The 26,207-nt window shown below is 47.2% G+C and overlaps 1 protein-coding gene across 5 annotated transcripts in view; it reads right to left on the reverse strand.

Moving 5' to 3' along the window:
- The window catches only part of ubr5 (ubiquitin protein ligase E3 component n-recognin 5), a 33,130-nt gene that overhangs the window by 4,145 nt on the left and 2,778 nt on the right, over positions 1-26,207 (reverse strand). Inside the window, exons 4-48 of one of the 5 annotated variants that reach the window (XM_079751425.1) lie at positions 25,801-25,877; positions 24,320-24,439; positions 23,405-23,702; positions 22,046-22,205; positions 21,756-21,905; positions 20,832-21,043; positions 20,622-20,738; positions 20,273-20,383; positions 19,850-20,004; positions 19,255-19,372; positions 18,384-18,568; positions 17,883-17,992; positions 17,361-17,473; positions 16,559-16,705; positions 16,261-16,372; positions 15,985-16,139; positions 15,538-15,735; positions 14,951-15,161; positions 14,544-14,670; positions 14,080-14,231; positions 13,873-13,971; positions 13,576-13,699; positions 13,303-13,400; positions 12,763-12,920; positions 12,204-12,295; positions 11,930-12,076; positions 11,210-11,328; positions 10,993-11,119; positions 10,550-10,679; positions 10,083-10,243; positions 9,492-9,731; positions 8,743-8,866; positions 8,274-8,385; positions 7,906-8,037; positions 6,738-6,995; positions 6,000-6,265; positions 4,046-4,257; positions 3,439-3,672; positions 2,780-2,853; positions 2,249-2,421; positions 1,705-1,818; positions 1,119-1,336; positions 754-874; positions 294-639; positions 6-93 (exon numbers count right to left, since the gene is read on the reverse strand). In XM_079751425.1, the coding sequence (XP_079607551.1) occupies positions 6-93; positions 294-639; positions 754-874; positions 1,119-1,336; positions 1,705-1,818; positions 2,249-2,421; positions 2,780-2,853; positions 3,439-3,672; positions 4,046-4,257; positions 6,000-6,265; positions 6,738-6,995; positions 7,906-8,037; positions 8,274-8,385; positions 8,743-8,866; positions 9,492-9,731; positions 10,083-10,243; positions 10,550-10,679; positions 10,993-11,119; positions 11,210-11,328; positions 11,930-12,076; positions 12,204-12,295; positions 12,763-12,920; positions 13,303-13,400; positions 13,576-13,699; positions 13,873-13,971; positions 14,080-14,231; positions 14,544-14,670; positions 14,951-15,161; positions 15,538-15,735; positions 15,985-16,139; positions 16,261-16,372; positions 16,559-16,705; positions 17,361-17,473; positions 17,883-17,992; positions 18,384-18,568; positions 19,255-19,372; positions 19,850-20,004; positions 20,273-20,383; positions 20,622-20,738; positions 20,832-21,043; positions 21,756-21,905; positions 22,046-22,205; positions 23,405-23,702; positions 24,320-24,439; positions 25,801-25,877 (6,995 nt within the window). Of the gene's footprint in view, positions 1-5; positions 94-266; positions 640-753; positions 875-1,118; positions 1,337-1,668; positions 1,819-2,248; positions 2,422-2,779; positions 2,854-3,438; positions 3,673-4,045; positions 4,258-5,999; positions 6,266-6,725; positions 6,996-7,905; positions 8,038-8,273; positions 8,386-8,742; positions 8,867-9,491; positions 9,732-10,082; positions 10,244-10,549; positions 10,680-10,992; positions 11,120-11,209; positions 11,329-11,929; positions 12,077-12,203; positions 12,296-12,762; positions 12,921-13,302; positions 13,401-13,575; positions 13,700-13,872; positions 13,972-14,079; positions 14,232-14,543; positions 14,671-14,950; positions 15,162-15,537; positions 15,736-15,984; positions 16,140-16,260; positions 16,373-16,558; positions 16,706-17,360; positions 17,474-17,882; positions 17,993-18,383; positions 18,569-19,254; positions 19,373-19,849; positions 20,005-20,272; positions 20,384-20,621; positions 20,739-20,831; positions 21,044-21,755; positions 21,906-22,045; positions 22,206-23,404; positions 23,703-24,319; positions 24,440-25,800; positions 25,878-26,207 lie in introns of all 5 variants that reach the window. The other 4 variants (XM_079751424.1, XM_079751426.1, XM_079751423.1 and 1 more) reach the window with 4 other exon arrangements.

Genomic DNA, 26,207 nt, shown 5'->3' on the forward strand with positions numbered 1-26,207 from the left:
CTCACCTGTCTCTGTCTCTCCGAGAACCGGCCCGGATGCCTCCGCTCCGCCGCTCCCTCTCCCGGTCCCGGTTCCTCAGCCGCTGCATGAGGTCTACACACGCACACACCACATTACACAGGGGCCTTAGAGCATGGGTACCCGCATTGAATAACTCAGGCATGCTTCTATAGCGCGGTCCTCGTAAAGAAAAAACCACGGCAGGAAAAAAATAATTGTACGCCAAATTTGAGCACCATGATATTAGTTTCCATATGTGGTCATACTTGAGTTGTAATCGTGATGACACGTACTGCTGGCCTGCATGCCCTTGCTGACGCTCTGCACACAGTCCAGGTTGGGCAGCTTGTCGTTGGAGAGGAAGGCGAGCGCGATGGCCGTGTAGAAGCTGCGCGCCACGCCGCTGCCCTCCCCGGGCTCGTCCTTGAAGGTGACCTTGACGCGGTGCACTGCCATGGGCGTGGTGGTGCAGCGCCGGCCGAAGTGCGTGTTGAGCTGCCGCATGGTCTGCTGGATGAGCTGGTCGCGGTCCCGGTCCACCTCCAGCGCCAGGTCCCGGGACTGCAGGTTGCGGAGCTTCTCCATTTCCCGACGGAACTTGGACTCCTTCACCTCGAAGCCGCCCAGCTCCGTCAGGATCTGGGCGGGGGGCGGAGGAGGGGGACATGAGGCAATGGTAAGTACTCAAAATACTCTCGGAACAAAGCAGCCTCTATGTGTTGATCTGGATAACAAACTAGATAACAGCCGTACCGAACCGGGCTCTGCTCCCACATCCTCCATGAAGACCCTTCCGAAGAGCTCCAGGGACAGGCGCCAGCGGCCCAGCAGCATGTCATGGGAGATCACCATGCCCATGAAGCTACAGTGGGGCCTGGACAGAGAGGGGGGGGTTAGGGAACGTTCTGGTCAAAAGCTTTAGGCTGAAAATGTCCAAAAAATTCAAAAACTCATTGTCGCTTGAAAAAAGTACAAACGCATTTCAATCAACAAACTACATGCAAATCAGGTTGTGGATCGTCATGATGACAGAATGAGATTTACATGAGGTGACATGTAGCCGCCCCCCCCCCACCACCACCACCACCACCACCACCACCACCACGGACGGGACATACCTAAATGAGGGCAGCGGGGGGCCTTCGCTCTCGGTCAGACCGATCTCGGCCAGCAGGCTGCTCTTCAGCTGGGCGGCCAGGTCGTGCGGGGAGGGCCCCGGCTTGGGGGCCTCCAGCTCCTGGGCGGCTGCCAGGGTGTCCTCGGGTCCCCGCTGGCCCGTCTCCATGCTCATGACGTTCTTCAGGTTGGCCGAGTACGACATCTTGGTGGGCAAGATCTGGCGCGTCGCAGGATAACAGAGGAATGGTTTAGTCACTCAGGATTGGACATCTGTTGAGTTAAGGTGACTTTTGATGAATGGAAATATGGAAAACGCCCCAGAGCAGTGCTGTGCTCCAATATCCAGGGACAATTTCTCTCATATTCTTCAGTTCCCTGCAGGAAATGGACAGGATATGACAACTCCTCAACGGCCCTGACAGATCGCAACTACAAGCCAATTCACCTTTTTACATTCGATTTATGTTCTACTGTAAATTTAAGGCGGACGTGGATATTGGAGCACAGCGGGGCAGGTGATGTTTGTACAGTGAGTGAGGGGTGGTATACCTGAGAGGAGGAGGGTACAGAGGAGCCCATGTTTACCTCCAGGCAGTTCCTGTCCATGCTGGCCTCGGCCAGGCCTTTGGTGGCCATGTAAGAGGAGGAGTACAGGCCTTGAGAGGGGCGGCCAAACAGGTCCTCCTTCCTGGCATTAGGCTACGAGAGAGAGAGACTTGTCATGTATGCATTCAGGACACAGCAGTGGAAACAAGCGCTTCTTAAAATGTGAATATTGCGGATTGAAGTTCTTGTTGAAGTTGTTCGACATGATTTATGTTGAGCTGTATTGACCATAGTATGACAGCATGTTGAATCCTGAGGCGAGTATCCATTCGATGTGTTCCAGGACTCCAGTGCAAAAGCCGAAATACGTGTACCTCGAGCATTTTTTTCTTTTACCAAGCATAACAACTGTGACACATAAAAGCCTGTTCTTATCAAGCAAGGCCATGATAAGGTTACCAAACACATTCCTTTTACTCTCCTGCTTTCAAAATGACTGTCCCAAAGATAAGCAGGTCTCAGGGACGCCCATGTAGCTCAAGTGGAGCGGTGCTGTGGCCTTCCCCCAGGAGCGCGGTCTGACCTGCAGGAGGTGTGGCTGGTCTGCCAGGGGGATGGCCTCGGCCAAGGGCACCTCGAAGGGGTTGGGCGGGATGCAACCCAAGAAGGTCATTGAGTCGGAGCGACGGAAGAAGGGGTGGTTCTGGCCGGTCTCGGCTGGAACCGGATCATCGTCCTTGTCCTGTAAAGTGGAGCCTGGCGAGAGAGGACGGGATTTAATAGCGCGAGGACACAGGACTCTTATCAGAGCGGAACATAAGACTGATTTCATAGAGTCAAGGTTGTCTCGAGTCTTTCATTTTTAATCAGTCTCAAAGGGCATCACTGGCCACATTTTATGACACCGTTCGCACCCTAGCCTCCCAAAGAGCCAGGAAATACTCCCTTAACCATCAAGGCAGAAATCTTGAGAAGCAACGAAGGGAGGGTGGATTGTTTTAGGGAAGGAAATATTGAAATGGCTGCCATAAAGGAAAGAGAAATGGTAGCATTACAAGCAAAACTAACCCTAACCCAATTCAATTACAGTCACATTTAATTCCGCTCCACTCACTTTGATTGGTGTCGTCATCATTCTCATGTTCAGAATCCTCGTTGTCCAGGCCAAGCTCAAGAATCTCACGGTTTCTGCGAACACAAACAACCCCTTTGTGAGTCATACATCCCAAAGAGACACGGGACAATGGTACAGGGCGCCATTTATGTCGCCACTGCATCACAAAATAAATATATTTATAGTAGATGCGTGATAACAAACTTGATAAGCAGAAGCAGAATGGGTATATTCGACTGACATTGAGTAATGCCCAAGACATAATCAAGGGCATTGTAGTATAGCCATGACTCAATTATCCAAAGCCAAGAATGAGTCTGTGGATGTCCCAGAGGTAGACCAGCACTTGAGACTCCAAAATGTCCAATATTGTGATTGAGATTAATTTTATATTCTGAAGCGCGTGCTATACATAAAATATAGTACATTTCTAACAGTGTGCATGTAACAGGCATACAAAATATGATTTAATCATGCAATTTGAATTCACTTATAATCAACAATATAATTATTATTCTAAAATAATACTGTAGTGTACATATATATTAATGTTTTAGAACCTTTCACAAAGGCAAAAATTGCGATTTCTTTCTGTCAATTCTGTCAATATGCAATGCATTGTTCAGTGCTCCTCAGCCCCCCACCCGATCCCCACCTACCGTTTGCGGTCCATCTGCGGGGTCTCCAGGGTGGTCTGCTGGTTCATGGCTTTGATCCAGTAGATGAGGGCCTGGAAGACGTACGCCACGTGCTTCAGGGAGCACACATCCAGCACAGGGAGCACGTCCGAGTGCTCGTCGTTGTGTGAGCGCATCAGGGACAGGGCGTAGTTGAGGAAGTCCCCGCGGGCGGACATCATTCCTTGGCGTGCGGTGAGCAGGGTGGCGGCTCGTCTGCAACATCAACACGCGCGCAATCAGGTCAACCATACTTACATGCTGGGATTACATACATAGGACCCGTCTGTCGTCGCTGGTATATTATCGTAACCATGAAGTTATTATTACCGTGGAGTTTGTTTTAGTAGTAGGGAAAGCCGTTCGTAAAGAATGAATGGCATTAGTTCTATGAATGGCATTGCTTCTATGAATGGCATTACTTCATCATATTAATGCTCTATAGTAATACATCATCCTCTCTTACAGGAGATGCAGCTCACAGTGCCTCACATTCAGCAAAATGCATAACATATGTACTTGATTGTAATTGCCTGCCTTTCTTGCGATAGTGGGTAGTGAGTATAAAATACTCAAGAGAGAACTGTACCTGCGTCCCTCCAGCGTGCGGAGGCTGGCCTCCTCCCGGGCGGTGAGGCGCTCCCGGCGTGCCGAGTGCTGCGAGGCGTGCAGCGGGTGGCTGGGGTGACCCGGGTCCCCGGCGGAGGACAGCGCCGAGCCATAACGCAGCTGGGCCTCCGTGGAGTCCATGATGGACACCATCCAGTTCCAGGTGGGGATGAGCTTGTCCTCCACGTAGTTCTGGATGAACAGACACACAGGGAATGAGAACCTTATTGTTGACGCTCATCCATACATCAGTGACATTAAAGCTGGGGAAGGCGATTTGGAGAAACCATATTATAAAGCTAGATTGAAAATGAACAAAAATCTCTCCCCTCCCTACAGGCCTCCATCCAATGCCACTCAACCAAAACACGTGACTAGCTCGCTAGCTTTAGCAATGGGGCTATAAATCCCTATGGAATGACTGCTGTCATGCGCATGAATGCACAAGCAGATTGTCCGCCGGTTGCAAGGTAGTTCATCTCATTTAATTTGATGTAATTTGATTTCGTATTTCGATTTATTGTCAGGTTTGAAAACAAAAAATAGGACGAGCTTTAATGCAACACTGCTAACTTTCTTTACTGTAGTTATCAAGTCAACTATACCTCTGTTCTTCATGAAGAACCTCATTTTAATTTTAAATAATTAATTCAATTTTAGTGTTTTTGCAGTGGTAGCACCACCACCACCACCGTCTACCACAACAACACAGCAAGCCTTTACAAAACACACTAGATGTTGGGCCCCACAGAAGCCCTTACAAAACACTCAACATTCGGGTAGCCACAGCAAGCCTTTACACAACACAATATTTGTTGGCCCCAACAGCAGGCCTTTACACAACACTACATGCTGGTAGCCACAGCGGGCCTTTACACAACACACTATATGTTGGCCCCAACAGCAAGCCTTTACAAAACACTAGGGCTGTCCCCTGAAAGTCGATGAACCCCGCCGTCTTCCTTTATTTTTATTTAATTTAATTTTTTTTTTCGTCAGTGATTGGTGTGCATTAATAGCTCTAATGATAATAATAAAAATAAGCTTTATTTAGACACTGTTCATGTCACTGTGGCGATTGATTCATTGTAACTTTGTTTGACAGAATCTCAGGAGCGCAAGCAGTGTGACGATACAGCGCTGTGTATTCTTTCGGGCTCAATAAATGCAATGAGATCGTGAACACAGGGCTCATATAGTGGATTAACCACTAGCCTATACATGAGCCCCGTGTTCATTATCGGAACGCGTTATGGGCAGGAGCCTAATTAAAACCCGACAGGAATAAGTTGGCTACAATTCCGACGTGTTTGATTGACAGAAAACTGTTCAGGTGAGAACGTAATGAGCGCAACGCGCAAGCATATATAAAAGGCCTATAGCCTAACAAAACAGAGTGTTAATAGAGGGAAAACTCATTTTTTAAACCTCCAAAAGACCTGCCCCGCACGGCGGCCAAATAGTCGAATCTCTGGACTGAAAAGGCCAATCTGATTCGACTCAAATTCTGAGTCGGGGACAGCCCTACAAAACACACCACATGCTGGTATCAACAACAAGCCTTTACACAACACACTACATGGTAGGCACAGCAAGCCTTTACACAACCTACATGGTGGCCCCGCAGCAAGCTTTTACACAACACACTACATGGTGGCCCCGCAGCAAGCTTTTACACAACACACTACATGCTGGTAGCCACGGCAAGCCTTTACACAACACACTACATGCTGGTAGCCACACCAAGCCTTTACACAACACACTACATGGTGGCCCCGCAGCAAGCTTTTACACAACACACTACATGCTGGTAGCCACACCAAGCCTTTACACAACACACTACATGGTGGTAGCCACACCAAGCCTTTACACAACACACTACATGGTGGCCCCGCAACAAGCCCTTAAACAACACAGTACACGTTGAGCCTCACCTGCAGGCTGACGGCGTCCTGGTAGGTGAGCTTGACAGCAGCAGGGTATTGGGAGTACACCAGATGGTTGTATTTCGGGATGAGGCTCATGAGGTCAGAGATCTGCCTGATGACGATGCTGTAGGCGCGGGCCAGGCTGCTGGCAGATGTCAGGTAGCTGCTGGAGTTGCTAGCCTCCAGGGCCGCCGCCGCCGCTGCGCTGGAGCTAATGGCGCTGGAGCGCCGCAGGTTGGAGGGGTCGATGTAGATCAGGCCCGTGGAGCTCGCTGTCGACACGGGGGAACGCATGTTAGTCCCTTGAAAGAGGCTTGTGAAATGGGAGCTCTGCTAACTAGTATGAAAAAGGTCCTTGAGGGAAGCACTTTGGGACTTAAACCTGCACTATAACTTTTCAACTGCAGCCATATATAAAAAGTTTCTCTCGAATAAAACACGCTGTGATAATGCAGTATGATAATGATATAGCTATAACTCTAGCCACTTGAAGCTGCTAATGAAACGCCTACATAGTGCTGGTTTAACCAATTTTTGGATTGTAAGGACCTAATCCAACGCTCCATCATCGACTATAAATTTAAGAATTGAAGAGTTACAGCTTTCAAGAGGCACTACTTCTTGAAAGTTGTTAAAATCGGTTGCCACCGTATTCGCGTGAACACAAAAGCACATCAAAACAAAAAGATATCAAAACAATTGCGAGGCCTACACACAAACACACACACTCACACACGCGCGTACCGGCCGGCGTGGAGGTGTTGGGTAGGCCGTTGCCGGCGGCCCGCTGGCTGGGTGCGTTGCGTACGGCCCACTGCATGGAGCGCGGCGCCTGGGCGGCGCTGTTGGCGTGGGAGGCGCTGGTGGTCCTCTCCAGGGGCTCGTCCAGCAGGAAGGTCTCCTGCTCCACGTCATCGCTCTGGCTGCTGCTGCTGTCAGAGTCGCTCGAGTCGTTGGACTGGGAGTCGTCCTCTGAAAAGAAGGCAGGCACACTGCTGGCACCTTTGGGGGGGGGGGGGCGGGGGGGGGGGGGGGGAGAAGGAGGAGGAGGAGAAGAGAGGACAAGAGTTTAATGAGTTGGTCCGGTCATCTCTCCTCCTTTTCATTTTACTCATACGACACAGCAATCGTTCTCCAGACTTGAGTGCGGGTTAGTGAACCGCACACACGCCACCACAAGGCCAAAACAGACGAAGACAGACAGACAGGCGACAGCGGAGACGACCAAGCGACCGCACTGCTTCGGTGGGTCAATTTATGAAGAGGAAACACTGCTCGCAATTGTGGTTATTAATCCATAAACATATCTTGAAAGTCACATTGCAGGAAAGAATCAAAAGCAACAAACTTACCGGGGCGTGTCAAAAAAGGACATTAGTATTGAATGCTATTCTAGATGGAGGGTGAAGGTAAAAAGAAAGCCGTTTTGAAGAGCGAGACATTTTGGTTATTTGGTTAGGGAGGTGAAAAGATCAAGATTGATAGACTTGACTTAGTAATAATGATGGATACAACAAAAGGTGAACAATGAGGATGAATACTAATTTGCAGGAATTCTCAAGAGGGGAAACTGAGCACTTTGCAAAAACCACTCTTGCCCTAACATACTGTATATGCATTGAAGTAGAGGGGAGCCCATACCAAAAATAGGAAATGCCAGGGACACCCTACTGCCTGCGAATGAAATACATTAAGGATTGAGCCAGGGACCATGTTGTTTGCTGCATCATTTGCTGAGAATCAGTAATGCCCACAACCTAAAATTAATTCCACATAAAATCGAATTAGGCTGTGATTGATTATAATGACTAGTAGTTTTGAAAGCATAACTATGGGTTGGCCAATGCAATGGAAAAGCCCAAGGCCTGAAAAAATGCAACAAATGTAAGGTCTATTTTTTGTCTCGACTAACCTGCTTCAGAGCCCGCTGTGGCTGCCGTGACTACACTCCTGCGGCCGCTTGCGTTGTCCTGGTTGCTATGGTTACTTTCGCTATCGCTCTCGGTTTCTGCTGCCGCCAGCAGATCCAACTCCATGTCACTTCCTGCGAATGAGGAAGTAGAGAACGCGGATCAGCCCTTCCCTCACGGTGTGCATATTCACCACACATAAAATGTCACAGAGTTAGTAGATTTGGTCAATACTATTCTACATTTGCATAAACGTCCATGTAATGAACCTCTTTTTACATAGAAGGGTATTTAGAATTCATATGAATATTGTGGTACTTTATATTATGTTCCCTAAAGTTTGAGAAAACATTTTTCCATATCGTCTTACCGTCCTCGTCATGCTCATCATGCTGGCCCTCAGCCTCCGCATTCTCCTCTCCTTGCTCCTCCTGGTCGTCATGGTGATCTTCTTCCCCGGCCACACCTTCCACAACCTCAACCTGAAATAAGCAAACGCACACGGCAATGTGGAAGGTGTGACTCAGGAAGGATTGTGTTCATAATGTTTTAGATTGAAGCAATTCAAGAGCTAACTGTTAAAGATTGCTCATGATGTAGAGCCGTTACAAAACCATAATGCTGTCATTTATCCTCCAATCCAAAAACAGATAGATGGAGCCTAGAATACACTCCTTAATTCAAATGTTAAATCCCATCCACTTTTAAACTGATTGATTGATTTAAATAGATAATGTCAATAAGCCAGTCTATTTAAATCATCAGGAAATGTTTATTTGCCACACTGTTCTAAAGTGAAAACCCATATCCCAGGTTGATGACATGGGAGCGTCCCTAACCTCTTCCACGTCTGCAGAGACAATGTCATCCTGCTCCTCATCCCTCCCTCTGACGGGCTGGGACTGGCTGCTGCGTCGCGGCTGGGGGTTCCGGATGATGTAGGAGGACGCCGTCTGGCTGGAGCTGAGGACGAATGAACACAAAAATCATTAATCTTGTGAGTCTGCTAATGAAGAGGCTCCGTACATCCTGTGGATTGAACATCTGGGATGGGAATTACAAAATATATCTTTAAAAAAAAAGAGAATACATTTAGTGTCATTCACTAATATGCGAAGAGGTAAACCGATGAAAACTTTTAAAAAAAGGTATGGTAGGCAATTTATTTGAGAAGCATTTTTTGTCATATTTCTTTGTCATAAAATTTGACAGCAGGCACAAAACCAAATACCCTGACAAAAATGAAAAAAAAAACCTGTCAAAGGCATGTAATAAGCCCGTCCAATAATTAAATTTGTCCCGAGTTTAATTATTGGACTAGCTGTCTGTGTACCCAACTACCTGAACACACTCATTGCACATGACTGGAGTCTTCCACAATGCAACCTAATTGCTAAATCCAACCAGATAGTCATGTGTGAGTGCCTAAAGTGTGTGACGTGTGGGTTATTTTCAGTTGGATACATTCAAAATCGAGGCAACTCTGGTTTTTGCAAAAGTCCTTCATTCATTAATAACGGAAAGGGCATGGAACGAAGAGCACACATGTCAGAAGAAGTGACAACATGGGTGTGGAAGGCCTGGGTACCTGCTGGACTGGTCTGGGGAGGGTCTCGGGGGCAGGGGCTCCACAGAGAAGAGCTCCTCGCTGCCCTGTACGGCGTCGATGCTGGTGCTGGCCAGGGTGAAGGGCGCGGTGGGCCTGGCGATGCCCATGCGCACGGGGACGATCAGCGACTCAGCCACGTTGCACAGCTCCTCCACGGCGTATGGCAGAAGGGCTTGGAACACACGCCGGCACTTTCCGATGGGCTGGGGAATGAAGTTGCTGAGTGGACAGAAAGGAGGAGATGATGGCAGAGTTAGGAGTGGCTCAGGGCTGCAGACTAACTCTTGACACTGGGGACTCCACTACGGTCCAACAAAAAGTGGATGATTGCATCTCAGATTTAAACATTGCCAAAGTTGGTAAAACTATTTTTTAACTGGTAATAAAGTGACGACATTGATCTTTAATAAGAAAGCGAAGTAGTAATAATACAAATTATTAAAATAAAATACTGTGGCAGTCTGGAGCCCTGCAGGAATCTGACCTGCATACTTAAAAAACAAAGCCCATCAGCCAGAAGTCACCACCACAAACAGCGTTATAGATATATGTTATATCTGTTCCCCGTACTTCTTTTTCTTCGAAGAAGCCATCTCCACGCTGAGGATGACGAAGACGCGGGCGACGGAGCGCAGGAACCTCCGCGTTACGGCGATGGCCTCGTCCCGGCGGCCGGGCGTGTACTTGTTCTGCAGCTCCTTCACCAGCGTTCCCAGTAGAGTGTCGATGAACTGGCAGGGAAACGGGACAGTGTTGGTCCATGGATACATGCACCGCTGAGCAGAGGTGCACTCACTTTGCCTGTGAAAATTCTTGTTCACATGGACCTTGCTCTTAAAGGGATTAGGCTATAAAATTGACTTTAATCTCAAAAGTGTGAAGAACGATCGACAAGAAAGCAAACCGAAATGTAAGCATGCAAATTCAATGGAAGCCGGTTTCCAAGGAAACTAAAATGGCGAGTTAGTAGTTGTTCCAGATGGGATCCTGCATGCTGTGAGGAGAGGGAGGGGCTATCCTCCTGCGGTGAGACTCACAGTAATGTCAGGAGCACACTTGACGATGAGGCAGTGTGTGAAGCAGTCCAGTCGTATGGTACCGCTCTGCTGGTTCAGATAGACCTGCTCCTCAGGCAGAAGGTGGGCGATTCTGCTGCTGGCGCTGAGCCTTACAGAGGAACAGGGACACGGCACAGTAGCATGAGCTCCCCTGACAACACGTCTCTCACGCTCATTATTTAGTTAGAATAATAAGAATAATAAATGTTTATTTTATGTACAGGATTTTTCCTAAACTCATAACACTGTACAAACAGAGCAAAAGCAACAATAAAATACAGAGAAAGACCAAAGTCAAATCAGTACTCAGAAGTGGCACTGATTTTCTCCAGGTGGGTAGACATTAGGGTAATGAGACTTTGATTGCTTCTGCCCATCAGCCACTCTATCATCAGGGAGGTGTCGTTTGGCACGGTACTTACGGGTCTTTGTTTTCCTGCGAGCCGAACATGATCATGGACTTGAGAGCGTTCCAGTCCTGCAGGACTCGCTCTAGAGCCAGCTGGGCGAAGCGCGGAGGCTCCAAGTCATGGTCTGGCATGTCAGAGTCTGGGAGAGGGAGCAGAAATAAGATTTAGGAGTCATGGTACCAGCCAGGATTACAGACACTAAGAAATGGGGGATAGAGAATGTGCAAACCTTCTGCATTGGCTGCTTTGCGGTTCCGGTCTTCTCGAATGCGTGGCGGTCTGTACTGGCAGTGCTCCACGCTCTGCCTGGCAACAGTCTGCACCAGGAACAGCAGAATGTGCTCTCCCCTAAGGATGGAAACATCTGGAAGTCAACTCACAAGCATGAGACGTACGCTAACCTAATGAGTGCCTTGAACCCCGACATCGTGATACAAATTCACAAAGGCTTAGTCTGGAACCTATCAGTTCATTTTCAATTTCCATGCTGCGTTATCAACGGGTCCATACATAAATGCCTCTGGAGACCTAAGGATATGTCTGTCTGCCGTTTGTATAGACAAACAAACTATAGGAGCAACTAAACGTGTGACACATCAGCAGCATCTAGACATCTTGGTTGTTTATGAAATTGCTTCAACAGAGCTGCCATTGGGCGCTCCTGTTTCATTGTCAGAACACGCCCCAAATTAGATCAGCTTTACTTTGACTGAACCGGGCAAGGTCTGCTGGAAATCATTCTTTACTGGGATGGGGTCGGATGCGTATGCTAGAGCAAATAACGCTATACACTGAAGATGGGTAAAAACAAGAAGAATGTATTATTTTCAGAATCTAGCCTTACGGATAGCCTTTCGTTGCTAAAAGAAAGTAGCCTTCATTTAGCAAATCTCATTAAAAAAAATAATTCCTTTCGTGTCCTGAGTATGTTATGAAGGTGGTGCGTTACCTGCTGTTTGGTGTGGTGACCAGGTCTGTGGTGGTGAGGAGCCTGTAGAGAAGGTCCAGCCGAGCCGCCTTCTGGCCAGCGATCAGTGTTTTGCACTTGCATTTCTCCCAGCAGTCACAGTATGCGGTGGGAGAAGTCCTCTTAAGTCTTAGGAAGAGGGACGATTAAACAGAATTAGAGATCTAGACAAGACGTGCACTTAACTGAAATATGTGCAAACAGCGTGCATAAAACTTGAAAAGAAAAAAAAAAATAGCATAAAGCTGTCACTCACTTGCAATCGTGTCCCTTGTGGCACACTCTTGCACACTCCGTACAGCAGCAGAGAGACTCCAGCAAGCCACAGGTTCGGCACTCAAAAATATCCTAGAGGGAGATCCACAACAACCATAAGTCATTACTTTTTATAAACGACAACTACTTTTACTGCAGACATTGATGAATGGGCACGTGAGGAGCCGATTTGTGTTCCATCATGAATGGGATGATGGGCCATACAGTGCAACAATAAGAAAATGAAGCTACATCTACACCAATAACATCTCATTGGGGCTGAATGAATCAGGATTTACTTTTAACATGATCCATAAGGTAATCTAATAAAGAGTTGGGGACTAATAATTGTTTTGTCCATCTGTGTCTCAGATCTTAAAAGTTGAAGTCAAGAATGAATGTCTTCATGAATTAAATCACGGAATGCGACAACTATGTGCAGAATCCATTAAAGAGTTGCTTTGTGTTCAGCAGAGCAGAGTGAGAAACAGCCCATCTGCTGTTCTCCCAGTGTGACGTACCCCACCGCTCCCCCTCCCCCCCGCTCCCAGGGGACTCACCTGGTTGATGTGCTCCGCTCCGGTCCAGGTGAAGCTGCAGGTGTCGTTGCAGCAGAGGACATATAGCGGGGAGTCGTCCGGGTTGGTCCCGGAGGGGCAGATCATCTCCATGAACACAGAGTCTGCGTCCTCCTTCTCCACGATGCCCGGGTCGCCCACTGTGACCACAAGAACAGGCACTGTTATGGCACGGCTACCGCGTGTTGTAGCCGTGGGGTGTTATGCAGCTGACCTATGGTTAACCTGCGCTGCTTGAGCCGTTATGTAAACACTGCTTTGTCTTTCTCTGGCTTCGCGGTTTGGGCTTCCCTTACCTAGAACCATCCTTAACAAGCCTTTGGATTTGTTTTATATAATGAGGGAGAACAAGCCCTTTGTCAAGCTCTTGAAATAGAACATCTATTACCATGGGCCAGCTCTTTGTAGTTTTGTATAGACTACAAAGGAGTCCTGTGTAGTATATACCCAAGACACTAAATATGGGGTACTGTGTGCCTGTTTTATGTCCTCCATGATGCCATTGAGCCCTGGATGACCTACCCTTGGCCATTTTCTGAGCAGCCTCCAGAACAGTGATAGCAGCAGGGTAGGCTCGCCCACTGACCGCCAGCATAAACGGTGTCATTCCACGGGCGTCCCTGGGGAACAAAGACAACACACATGCTTGGTCAACTCTTGTGAGGTGCAAAAACAAGCCGTGGGCTGTCTGGTAGTGAAGCTTGCAAAGAAAGCGACGTCTGTGCTCTCTGGGATAAGAATGGACAAATTTGGGTCAAATAAAGAAGATGAAATGGAAAAGAAAGAAAGTTGTACTTGGCAGAGAGCAGCTCTCGCAGGTGTGGCCGCAGAACAACGCTGTCACACATCAGCTTGAGGATGAGGTGGGCGTTGGCCTTCCTGTCTTTAGACTCCACCACAGACGGCTCTGAGGACGGACCTGTGAGAAGAGAGAGGGCACAAAGTCCCGGAGGGCGTCAGACAGACTGCTTTAATGTCTGGCTCGACAGGATGCCTTACAAGTCTGCTGAAGATAAATAGTCTGCTGAAGATAAATAGTCTGCTGATGGGGAGCAGGGGGTGGGTGGAGGGGGAGAGTCCATGGGCCCTGACCTGGTATGGTTGAGGTACTGGGACCCTGACTACAGCCGCCGGTGGTGGCTGTAGTGAGCGAGCCCACGGCTGGGGCGAGGATGAAGTCAATGTCACCATCTGAACAAACATTAATCAGAAATAAATAACGAATCCGGGTGTGTCAAAACAAACCTCTACACCTCAGTGCTCTACTAATAGGAGGGGTGTGGGATTGGCCGTACTCACCAGGGTCCATGGGGGGAGGGTCGGGCACCCAGCTGGGAGGGGCAATAGGTGGGGACACCGGGTCCTGGTGGTCACTGGAGGATGGGCCGGACTCATGGCGACCAAGACCAGCAGCTCGCAAAGAACGCCGCATCATCTCACGCAGCCGAAGTCTGGAGGGCGAGAACGGGGTGGTATATATGAAGCCATGACAATGTTCAATACAGCTGGAATAACAGTGTCACGGTTATAACCTATGGTTCCCTTCTGCCGCTGTGGACCGGAAGGATAAAATAGGGACGGCGGTGGCCTGGGGTGAAAAATGTTCTGCAGGATAACAGAATCATTTGCACATGGGGATGTTATGGGAGGAAACCAACGTTTCACAGAAGCTAAATTAATCACAAACATGCGATGTCAACCGCAAAAATAAAGAGAACGGTTTCTCTCTGCTTACTGTGCAGCCCTATAATCAAGCGCATTACCCTCTGCTGCTGGAGGAGCCGGTCCTGTTGCCAGAGCTGTTGCTGGAGACCACAGAGATGGCGTTGGCGATGGCCTCTACAGCAGACAGGCGCTCTGCGAATGTGTTCCTCTCAGACCGTTCAGCTTCTGGGATCGACACCGCACCAGCAGTTACCATGGAGACAAGAACAAGAGCGAGGAGGCACTTTGAGCAGATATAATTGGACTGTATCAAAGCGGGGATTGGATTTCAGTAGCCTTTATTTTCCATTATTACCAGACTTTGTAGCGAGATTGTTAATGATGAAAAAAGATAAAAATAAATGAAGAGGAATAGCTTGGGAACCATTCCCTCGACAACTGTATCTCATTCGTGCCCGCATGTAAGCAGCGTTTTGCCGCACGGCGTCGAGATTCTCCTGCTCACCTTCCTCCTCCTTGGTCTCCTTGTTGCTGACGGGGAAGCAGACCGACACGGCGGCATGGAGGATGTTGCGGTTGCCGTCACAGCGGTGGCCCAGCAGAGACCCCAGCGCCTGGCCGCTCTGGTCCAGCAGAAAGGCCTGCTCCAGGTTCACCAGATACTGCCGGCACGCCTCATAGTCGCAGCGCAGGACGTGCTGCATCAAGGTCTGCTTCTGAAACACACCGACCAACAGCAGGAATTAGTGACTGGGGCTCTCCGTTTCTCTCTTGGTTTGTATTTGTGGAACAAACAAGAAAGTGAATCGTATTGTTTAAACGGAGCAAAGCCAACAAGAGCACAAATTTAGGGCAGAGCTGTGTTTTTTTTCCACTCTCTTCGTATGGGACTCTAAATACGTTTTTGTTTAAATGTTAGTAGGTCATTCACCTAGTTTCCCATGTGAATACCACACAACACACCATGCAAATATAACCACTTGCATAGTAGAACAACAAATAACTAATAATAAAACTAACAATTAGGTTGCCTTCGCACTTTGTGCTTGGCACCCCAATTAGCAAACAACTAGTAATGCTTGTGCTACCAACCTCGACAGCCATGATAATAATAGCAGCTTTCTTCTTAATGGTGGAGTTGGAGGGGAGATTGGCCAGGGAGTGCACCCCCATGCCCAGGCTAGCAATGGGAGGCAGGTCCAGCCAATCTGGATCCCGGATTCCACCCATGCAGTCTTTGGCCATAGGGTAGATCGTGCCATTTCCATCCCGGAGGATGATAGGAGATTCCTGCAAGGAAGATCATAGACAAGTCATCCCCTTGTACCACATAGAGCAGCTACTTGGCAAGTTTAACTTCTGCGGCTGCGCATGTGTTTAGTCGTTCAGACATATTGAGACTTGTTTTACGGTATTTGCATATGCACTGAATATTTGAAGATGCACAGATGCAATATAATTCCATTCAATTGCTTCAATCTGTTAATGACAACGATCCACACTATTCGCTGTGTGTCAGCACCATAGAGCTCGTCTCACCTGTCCTGCGGTGAAGATGCCCACGTTGCGCTCGCTCTGCCCCAGGAAGGCCAGGTTACTGGTGGGGAAGTTGTTCTCCTGCTCGGCCTTGCCCGTGGCCAGGTCAAAGATGCAGTACCTGACCCAGCTGCCGGTTTTCAGCACCGCATGCACTCCTGGGGTAACACAAGATTTCAGAGTTCCATGGTCAAAAACACATTGGGAATCAATGCTTTGGATGCTGAAAAAAAAGATATGTTACCGGCAATTGAAGAGCGGTTTGTTGGTAAGACATACCTTTGGAGTCAACATTCACAGCGAGGATCTCCGCTTTCTCCGGGATGCAGAGTTTCTTAGGCGTGCGTTGAAAGCAATCAGGAACTTTGGGAGTTCCCCCCGTCTTAACCACCTATCGGGACACAAAAGCAGGAAGGGTTAGAGAAAGAGCTTTGAAACCTGAAACAACTGTTGAATGGTCTCAGCTTCTCCCAAAAGTAGACTATACACACACACACACACACACACACACACAGCTGAGGATTACTAGGAACGACACGTTTAGTGCCCTATTCCGGGACGGTGGTTGCGGGCCTACCTGTAGCTCATCTATCCTGAGGAGCCTGCAGTCCTGCAGGAGGGAGGAAGGGTCAGAGTCGGCAGCCACCGCCGTGGCCTGGCTGCTCACGCTGCTGGACGTCCCGGGGAACTTCACCGCAACATAGGCACCGTCCACCTTTAGCACCTGGGCGGCCAACAGACGGAATACGTACAAAATAAATAAATAAAAACAATGCATGGGGTTATAATGGGTAGGAATGAAGTTAGGGAAAAAGAAGATGCATGAGGTCAAAGACGGATGGCTCAAGCAGCACCTCAGGGTGCTACTAGGGCGTGACTTGGCAGGTAGGTCACGATACAATATGAAAACTAGTGCCGATACGATAAAAATTGTGATCAGATATGGAGATTTTTGGTTTAACTGATGGGTGCAACGTTGGGGCATGGGTTCTACTAGTCCGCCCTTGTTTTTTTTTATTTGAGAGAGGCTGAACAGAACAAAACATAGTTAATGCGGATCAACTAAAGGGAAATGCACTATAGCACCCTCTGACAATAAGGCGTACTCTACTGGAACTCATCTTTGGTGGAAACCGGATAAGATGACATTACTATCTATCTATCTATCTATATATACACACATACACACACACACACACACACACACATACATCTTTGAGTCAATCCGACAATGCAAGAATAGCGTCCTGAAGAAGAAATACTTTCGGATGCTAATCCTGATTTCCCCCAACCCTATGGGTATTTAATAAAACACATGGTGCAAAACGCATCGAGATGCAGTGTTAGAGGGAGTCCTGTGCTGGCATCCGCTCACTCACCTTTCCTACAGGGACATTTTTGACGTCCTCCACAAAGACCACCTCCTTCAGGGGCCACTGCTCCTCGTTGACCTTCTCCTCCTCCTTGGGAGCGGGGGTGGAGCGCCTTCGTTCTGAAAGGACACATACCAGCTTCTTAGTGCATCTGTCTTGCCGCTTACTGGAGTTATGTTTGGGTGTGTTTATGGTTGAAACAGATATAAAATGACAGTTAAGAAGCTTATCTCCTTCAACACGTGTGAATGTCTGTGTGTACGTGTGTGCATGAATATGTGTGTGTGTGTACATGTGAGAAATAGGGCAAGAGTGTACTAGACAAGGTAAAATGAATGACCCCCATCTTGACATGTGCTTTGACCGGAAATAAGGACATAAAAAGGGCCACCAATAGAAGAGGAACACTGCGCCATCTGCTTCAAAGTCAAAGGAGTCACGAGGGCAGCGAACAAAAACTGGTCGTGCGCGTTTGTGATAAGAGCCGGAGATAAAATGTGAAAGAGGAGGAGGGTGTTGCTGACATACTGTAGGGCAGAGAGGCGCTGCTGGCGATGGAAGAGGTGTCACTGCAGGTGGACGCGGGGGAGGGGGGCGGGCCCATCTCCGTCTTCACCAGCTCCGACTTGCTCTCCGCTCTGGGAGAGAAAACGGGGTGGTGTTAAAGTGGTGTAAAAGTTAAAGTGTTAAGAACGGTAACAAGGAAATCACATTTCTTGATGATTCAATAAAACATAACAACGTTAAAAAGATGATGTAGGCAAGATTTGAAATTTATACTCCATCCGTCAGCTTTCAGTGAGTGAAATGCTGTGTGCAATATGTGCCTGCCTCTTTTTTGACAATGGAGGGTTTAGACCAATTGGTCCAGGTTCATTTCGGACCAATCTGAAACCCTTTTTCTGATTTGTTTACCGGTATGTGAATGCATCACTTCAATAGTGGAAAAACTAAATGAATGGCTTGAAAACAAAACCTTGCCCAAGTAACCCATTCCCAAGATGCAATGCAGTTTGATCATGCACTCACTTGATTTCCTGGGTCTTGGCGGTCTTCTCCATGTTCTTGAGGCTTTCTGGTGAGCGCAGCTGGAACCTGCAGCTGTCGTTCATGTTCCACACGGACTCCAACAGGACGCCCACCTTGGGAATTCCAGCATTGACAGAGAAAGCCACTGCACCGGCATGGTAGAGTGGGTTATTTCTCAAGCACACCTAAGAGGACAAAGAAAAAGAACAAACACTGTTTTGTCAGGACCAGTCTAATGACTTTTTCCTTAACGTTGTGTCCTGTCATAACCCATATAGTCCAATAGGGGTTCATCAGTTCTAAATACATGCATACAGACATAATCTGTAAGGTAGTCTGAGGCTGTTTAATGTGGCTAAAATGGTAATGAATGCGTTTTACTCCTCTTTTATTGAGTCAGAACTTCTACACTGATCTGCTGATTCGGAAGCCTCAGCCTGAAGGATAAAAATAAACAGCCACCCTATGAGAGTCAGCCAAAGATCATCAGCGTGAGCCTCCACATTCCCCCTCTCCTTACCAAGTGAGTCACAGAAGGCTAATGCTCTTTTCTCATATTCCCAGCAGCCACTGCATGCTGATCTCAAGATACTCAAACCAGGATGCAGGCTCTGCTTCCCATGGTGGGGCTCTTAAAGGTACAGTGTCCTTTAACCCTTCAACCATCTGTTTCTTAAACAAATGTACCTGAGGCACTTTTAGTTTTTATCCATTCTTATTCACTTCCCTTGCTTAAACTGTTGGGTATTATGATATTCATCGTTTCTCATTAAGAGTTGACCCCCAGAGTAGGTCTTGGGCTGGCCCTCCTTGATCATAGGTTTTCCATCTATGACGACTGTCCCCAACTGTGCTGTTTGCTTGACCTTACCTGTGTTCCAACAGTGATGTTTGGGATCGAGGAGATGCCAGCACTGGACTTTGGCTTCTTGTTCTTGGCTCTGGCCTTTTCAAGCATCTTCTTACGCTGACTAAAAGGCACGACTCCCCTGTGGACACAAGAAATAGTGTCACAGTAATTCCCAGCTTCTCCCAGGTACCTGGGTAAAATGTGTTACAGCACATAGGACCCAACTTGATTTCTGATGCAGTAGCACTTTTGTAACCTGTTAACTCAACACTCATCATTACAGTTGCAAGGTACCATGATGTCTAGAGTTTGAAAGAAGAAGTTTAGATAAAATAATTCTTTGGAAAAAATTTCACTGGCATCCAATCATCTTCATATTTTGAAATACTATGACGATTGAAGCATGTAAGCTTTCAAATCATCTGGAGATTTCCTTTTCATAAATGTTTCTGCCAAGTAGACGAAGCTTGGATGACTGGTCCAAACACTGACTCACTGCAGGGAACTGAATCAGTGTTGGGAACACAGAAACAAAAGGGTATGATTGGGCTGGGCCGAGCACCACGCTCAGGAAGTGGCCCCGTGACGGCGGCACTATGCATTATGTAACACCCACCACCAGTAGAGGCTGTTCTCCAGCTGGGCACAGGTATAGAGGGCACAGCACTGCAGCGACACGATGCGCTCGCCCTGCAGCTCGGGGAAGGTCTGGGCGCTGTGCTCCAGTTTGGACGCCACGGTGCTCAGTGTGTCATCCACCCAGGTGGCCACCTGCAGAAAAACACAACTTTGTGAGATGGAGATGGAGACCGTATTTGGGCTGAGGATAGGAATGGCTGATGGTCGTCAAACATTTTCAGGATCACATCCATGGTTTAACTCATTTACAAGCACACATGGTAAAAGCATAATTTTGAGGCATTTTGCCAGTGTCCTACCAATATTCCAAGTACAACTAACTAAACTATTTTGACAACTTGAGGATAGATAACACAATTGGATATCACAATGGTTTCTTGAAAGAATCAGCCTTCTTTACCTTGTTGGTCTCTGTGGCGACGGTGGCTCTGATGCTGTTGGCGGACAACAGCGTAATCTTTTCATTGGCCAGGCCAAGAAAGGAAACGCGTGGGTGATGAACTGAAGGGTTCTGTTTGGACAAATTAAATTTGAGGGTTAGCATTTTCTTGAAAGTGCACACAAGGCCGAGTAGAAACTAGTCAACCGACTTGTAAAAATATATTGAGTTGGCTAGAGTAACCTAATAGATAAATATAAATAAATAAAAACCTTTAGTGGAGTTTATTCAGTATTTATTTAGTCATTTTTATCCCTTTTACCAACTCCTTGTAAATGCATCCCACCTATAAAAGGCCTTATTTCCCAACCTGTGTGTTCCGGTAAGGTTCAGGTTCACTCCACTTCCACTGGTAAAGCTCTCCTTTGGAACTGATGGCGACCAGCTCAGAGAACAAGGCCCCGATGCTCACAAACTTCACACCATCCTGAGGAGGAAAAATAACAGTTCTGTGTCAAAGTAGCCATTACATGCTCGTTTATGAGCGAAACAGCGTTTTTATGCAGACGTATACACCCACCTTGTCAGGCCACCACTGGAGCTCCTCCCCCAGGGACACAGGGCTCTGCACAGGGATGCTCTTCTTGTCGAGGCTGGGCTCGCCCTCGCGGCTGGTGGAGCCCCGCTCGGTGTCGAACGAGGCCCCGTCCAGCCAGCGTCGCTCGCGCAACCTCAGGACGGACTCCCGCTCACGCAGCAGCTCCGAGTCGCGCTCTAAGGGAAGAAGGAGAACTGGTATGCAATAAGGTCACACCAGCGGGATAAAAGTAAGCCACTCTGGGAAGGACCCGGCAACAGACTTGTTAATCTTTAAGAGGATACGAGAGTCGGAGGTGAGGGGTACTGGTTTTAAGGTCAAAGTAATGCAAGTTTGAGTTGCAGCGTTGGAAGTTCAAGATTTGGGGGGAGGGGGGAATAAATTGAGAGGAGGGTCGGGGGAGGGTAAGTGTGCAGGTGGTCTGGAGGAGCGATAGTAAGGCTTTCAGAGAAGGCATTGTTGGAGGGTTAAGACAGGAAGACTAAGCAGGCCTTTCTCAGAGGGCACACACACAAGGTACTTTAGCCATGCACTGCAACACCAGACATTCATTCTACCTACAAGCTCAACAGAGAGACCGAGTGGAAAGACAGGCTTGATAGATCCCCCCCAGGATGACTAAATCCATGATTTCAATAAAAGAAAATAGGCAAACATTTTATGAATTAAAAATGTCTTCATGGAGGAAAATTCCCTACAACTACCCAAATACAACAAAGAGTGCTTGTGTCGTACTTTGGATACAGAAACATCCTGAATTAGCGATGTTTGCTGTTCACCGATGATTGTTGTGGTGGGGTGCGCGTTTCCCAAAGCCATTAAATCCATCCCATTAAGACAGACAGAATTGAAAACCACCAAAGCTTCTCTAAAGCCTCACGGCTTTGCTCTGTATTGCTGCATTACCTCTGGAGGAGCCCAGGCGCGAGAGCGAGGAGCGTCTGAAGGAGGGGTATCCAAAGTAGCTGATGTCCTCTGAGAACATGGCGTCGGCATCAATGATGACGCTGGGGTGCGCCGAGTGGATGTCTGCGTCCAACAGGGACATGAGGTCCTCTGCAGCACACCAGGGGAACAAGAGGGCACACGTGGTTCAGTGATCCCCTGAGCCTTCCGGCGGCTATTCATGCCACAGCCAGTGAGTGCAGAGCAGATGTCCCCTTCCCCTCGGCCCCAGTTAGCAGTGCTTCGCTCACCTCCAGGGAGGTAGGACTCGCTTGCCGTGTCGTCTCCGTCGTCGCCGTCCTCGTCATCCCTGCTCAGCAGGTTGTTGACTGCCAGGTTCACATCCAGATTGGTCCTCTGCAGCTCCCGGATAATGACGCTCCTGGACTTGCCCTGCAGGACCACCTGGGCCTGGGGGGGGTGAGTCGGGTGAAGGACACAAGCAGATTAGTTTTCCGTGCAGTCACGATCATACAAAAAGGAGGATGGAACAGAAGGGATGCAAACATTGCAGGTGGTTCTAGTTAGTCATGGTTGACAACCGTGGTACGGACTGGATAATGAAAAAACAGGACTGACCACTTAGTCGATTAGCTGAATAATTAGTCTTAGGGCTTTTGGCTGGCTAAGGATTTTGTTTGACGAGTAGCCATTTTTTGTTGTTATAAGCACATGCTTTCACTGTTATTATCGTCTCCCCAGGATGCATCGTTGTTGAGTTTAAAATAGGTTTGTATGCCACAATTACTGGCTAACCAAGGTAGCTTGATTTACTGTGCGTTCGAACAGTTTTACAATAATGACAGCCCAACAGGAATACTCCGACATCGACTGAAGGTCAAATGTCTAGCAGAATAGCATAGGTTATTTTGGAAGTCACAAATATATTTGATAGTCAACTGATATTCACACACGACATATAGCGATCAGACGTGGGGAACTAAAGACGTTAACACCGGCCCCATGTGCTCTCTATAGAGCTATCATTTGATCAATATTTCTACACACTAAGCGAATAACAAGAACCCTGCACTAACCCATGCCAAAGCTAAAATGCAATTAAACTGCATAGGTCTCATGTTTGGCTAAAGGTGGCCAAAGGATATAACTGTATAGCATCCAGAAGTGTATCCAGCTACTGTACCTCAACAGTTGAAAAGCAGGTGAAAAAAGGTTGGTGTAATACAAATGGGAGTATTTTTCGCATTCCTTATAATAATTTGAAATAAAAAAAAGGTAAACAAAACCTATCAATGGAAAAGATTTTGCATAATATGAAAAGATTTTAGATAATATGTATAAAAGAAGAACAAAAAAAAATATGACTACTCCACAACATAATATTGTTAATAATTTGGTTAGCTTATGCCATGATATATTTGTGTATCTCTTTAAGGCACATGACTTCAGCATCTTAAATGTCATTCCAAATATTGGATGAAATATATATCCATCACACTAAAACATGCAATTTGCAGCCATCAAAGGAAAGGCTCAATAACATTGTTCCCATTCATTAACATAAGAAATGATCAAAATGGCTGCCAAGAGCAAGATATAATGTCAGCAGCATCATTGCAAAGCTCTACTCGCAAACGCCGGCTGTGTACCTGAGAAATGAGTTCCTCTGGGATGACTGAAGCAGGGATGACAGGCTGGGGCTGGCTACCCAGCAGGCCAGAGCCGCGGTCCCTGCCAGTGCGGATCACCCGGGTCTGTCTGCGGGAGTCCCGGGCAGCGGTCGAGGACCTGCCCGAGGTGCCCCCGCCTCCTCCACTGCTGCCCCCTCCTCCTCCACCACCACCACCACCACCCCCGCTGCTGCCCCCTCCTCCTGCTCCACCTGCCCCGGAGCCTCCGCTACCACCTCCTCCACTGCCTCCATTTACACCAGAGCTCCAGCGACTCCTGTTACACACACAAAGCCACAGTCAAGAGCGCTCGGCAAATTTACACACACACACACACACACACACACACACACACACACACACACACACACACACACACACACACACACACACACACACACACACACACACCCACCCCTTAGGGGTGAAAAGAATAACGTCGCAATTTCGGAAAGGAAAAGTATTCATTATCTGTTGGCCATTTTCCCCCCTAATTTTAACAGATACTTGGAGGGGCGGATCTAATGATTATGATTCAAATCTCTCTCCTGCCCTTTTTGATGATTAACTTGTAAGAGCTGCAGTACAGGTTAAATCATTGTGTGGTCTGCATTAGTCATGCACTAGTTATATATAATACATCAGTATGAAAACCAATTTTACCATTTCCAGACACTGCTTTGGAGGAGTAATGGATTCTGCTATGGAAAAATAGCTCCCCAAAAAACGATCCCATTTATTGGATCATTTTTTGTCATTCCTTTTCGTCTGTATATGGGTTTTCATTTAAGAACGGGTGAACCAGCTTGCAATAAAAACCCAACCAGTGGTGCCAGAATCATGCACTGAATATTTTTGCGTTAGCTGGGTTCTCTGACAACTGCCAGAACTTACCCAAGGGTGTTGCCTGCCAGTCTGCCCAGTGTGTCAGAACCAGACAGGAACCAGGGTGGATCACTGGTCCTGCCTGGCCTGGAGCTCCTTCCTGTCCCTGAACCACTGTTCAACTTTGAACTGGAAACAAAAGATGAGAGATCAGTGACAAACCTATCATGGGCCCAACATAGGACCAAAACTATACTGATGTCTTATTTCAACTGAGTAATTGAAATTCCACATACAAGCCAAGGTTTTAGTAAGCGCCCCCCACCCCTCGATCTGAGCATGTTCTTTTAGGTTTCAAATAGGAGGCGTGTGGTGAGACTAGCACAGCAACACCCTAGGGAATCAGAATTTACTGAAACTTGTTCCGCCTTTGAGACATTTCCGTTTTTAAGGATCTTGGGGTTTTTGGGCTGCAATTGCTTTCTCCAATATTTGTGCTTTTGTATTAATGCAAGTGTCAAGCAAAATAAATTTAAAACAAATTTGAATAAGGACATCCAAGCTCCAAGTGATGAAAATAGTACAAAATAAGTATAAAAAATAAAAAATATATTTAAAGTCTTGCAAGCACTAAGGCCGACTTCGACATGATCAAAGTTTTAAATCTGGCACATGGGAATAAAAGAGCTCATTAGAAGGATGCACAGGGTGGGTTACTAGATGTCGCACTGGTGCCATAGAGGAAGAAAAAAAACTAAAGAAATTGTGCATTGTTGAGCAATCCCACGTTCCGAATAAACCATTCTGACGCCTTCTCCCATAGGCTTTTCTGCAGCCCACAAGGATGCTGAAGGCAAGGTTATTACCATTTGAAACAGTCTCATTTTCTTTTTGCAACTTTGCGCCAAGCAACAAAACATGTGCTCTGCAGAAAAAGCTGAGACCAGGCGGCTTGACTATCGCACACTCTGCTCAAGCCTGATTCACATGCACGGATGGCAGCTAAAGGGGCCTTGAAAACTCTGAAATCACTGTTGAATGCTGCTCTGCTGGCAGGAAGTCTATGGCTTTCAAGAGACAGACATTCAACAAAAGATAGTTGCCAAGAGCAAACACAAACCCTTGCAAATGGTGAAAAGCTTACTTTAGCAGAGAGTGTAACAGTGCCAGAATAGCACCACATTTTACAGAGATTTAGCTTGCAGCTGTATGCTCCAAATATGGAGGATGAATGTAGAACCATTTGGTTTACTGCCTTTTCTAGTCTCCCTATTCTGCAGTACAGAAACAATATTTTGTATGGGCATGAAGACTATTATTACAATGGACGTCTGCCATCAAGAGTACACAAGCATCCTAATGGATGATAAACCATGGTGTAGATAGAATAGCAACGCCTTACAACTACAGAAGAGCCAACCACATTAGGTCTAAGCACGTACAATGCATCCTTTGACAGCGAATTCAACAAGCTAATAGATTACAACTAAGACATGGGAAACACCAAGACTGGAACACTGGAAGAATCCCAACATTAAGACATCACTCACCCATCACTCCCTTCCGGTTTGCTGAGCTCCAAGCGATCAGGCTGGACAGCAAAGCTGATTCGACACACACGTCCGTCCTTGGGAGATAGGGTGATGCATTTTATCATAACATCATGTAGAGATGCACTGATATATCTTTTGAACAGCAGTCTGGTTAAAAAGACTTTGTGCCAGTAGAATGATTGATGTTCTTTATTATCAAACATTGTATGACATTAAAAGATATGGATGTCTCCAAAAATTGCTTTGAGGCCATAAGTCCTTCATATTAGTTTGCATTGTGCTGCAAACCTGTTAACACAAAAAGAGGCCACGAAGAAGGCAAAGTTTTGCCGTATATGTCATAAATTCTAATAATTAAATTTTCCATTTTGATTGAAAAGGACATTGGATTTTATCATCTTATT

Source organism: Pollachius pollachius (assembly GCF_949987615.1).
Source record: "Pollachius pollachius genome assembly, chromosome: 1".
Classification (NCBI taxonomy): domain Eukaryota; kingdom Metazoa; phylum Chordata; class Actinopteri; order Gadiformes; family Gadidae; genus Pollachius; species Pollachius pollachius.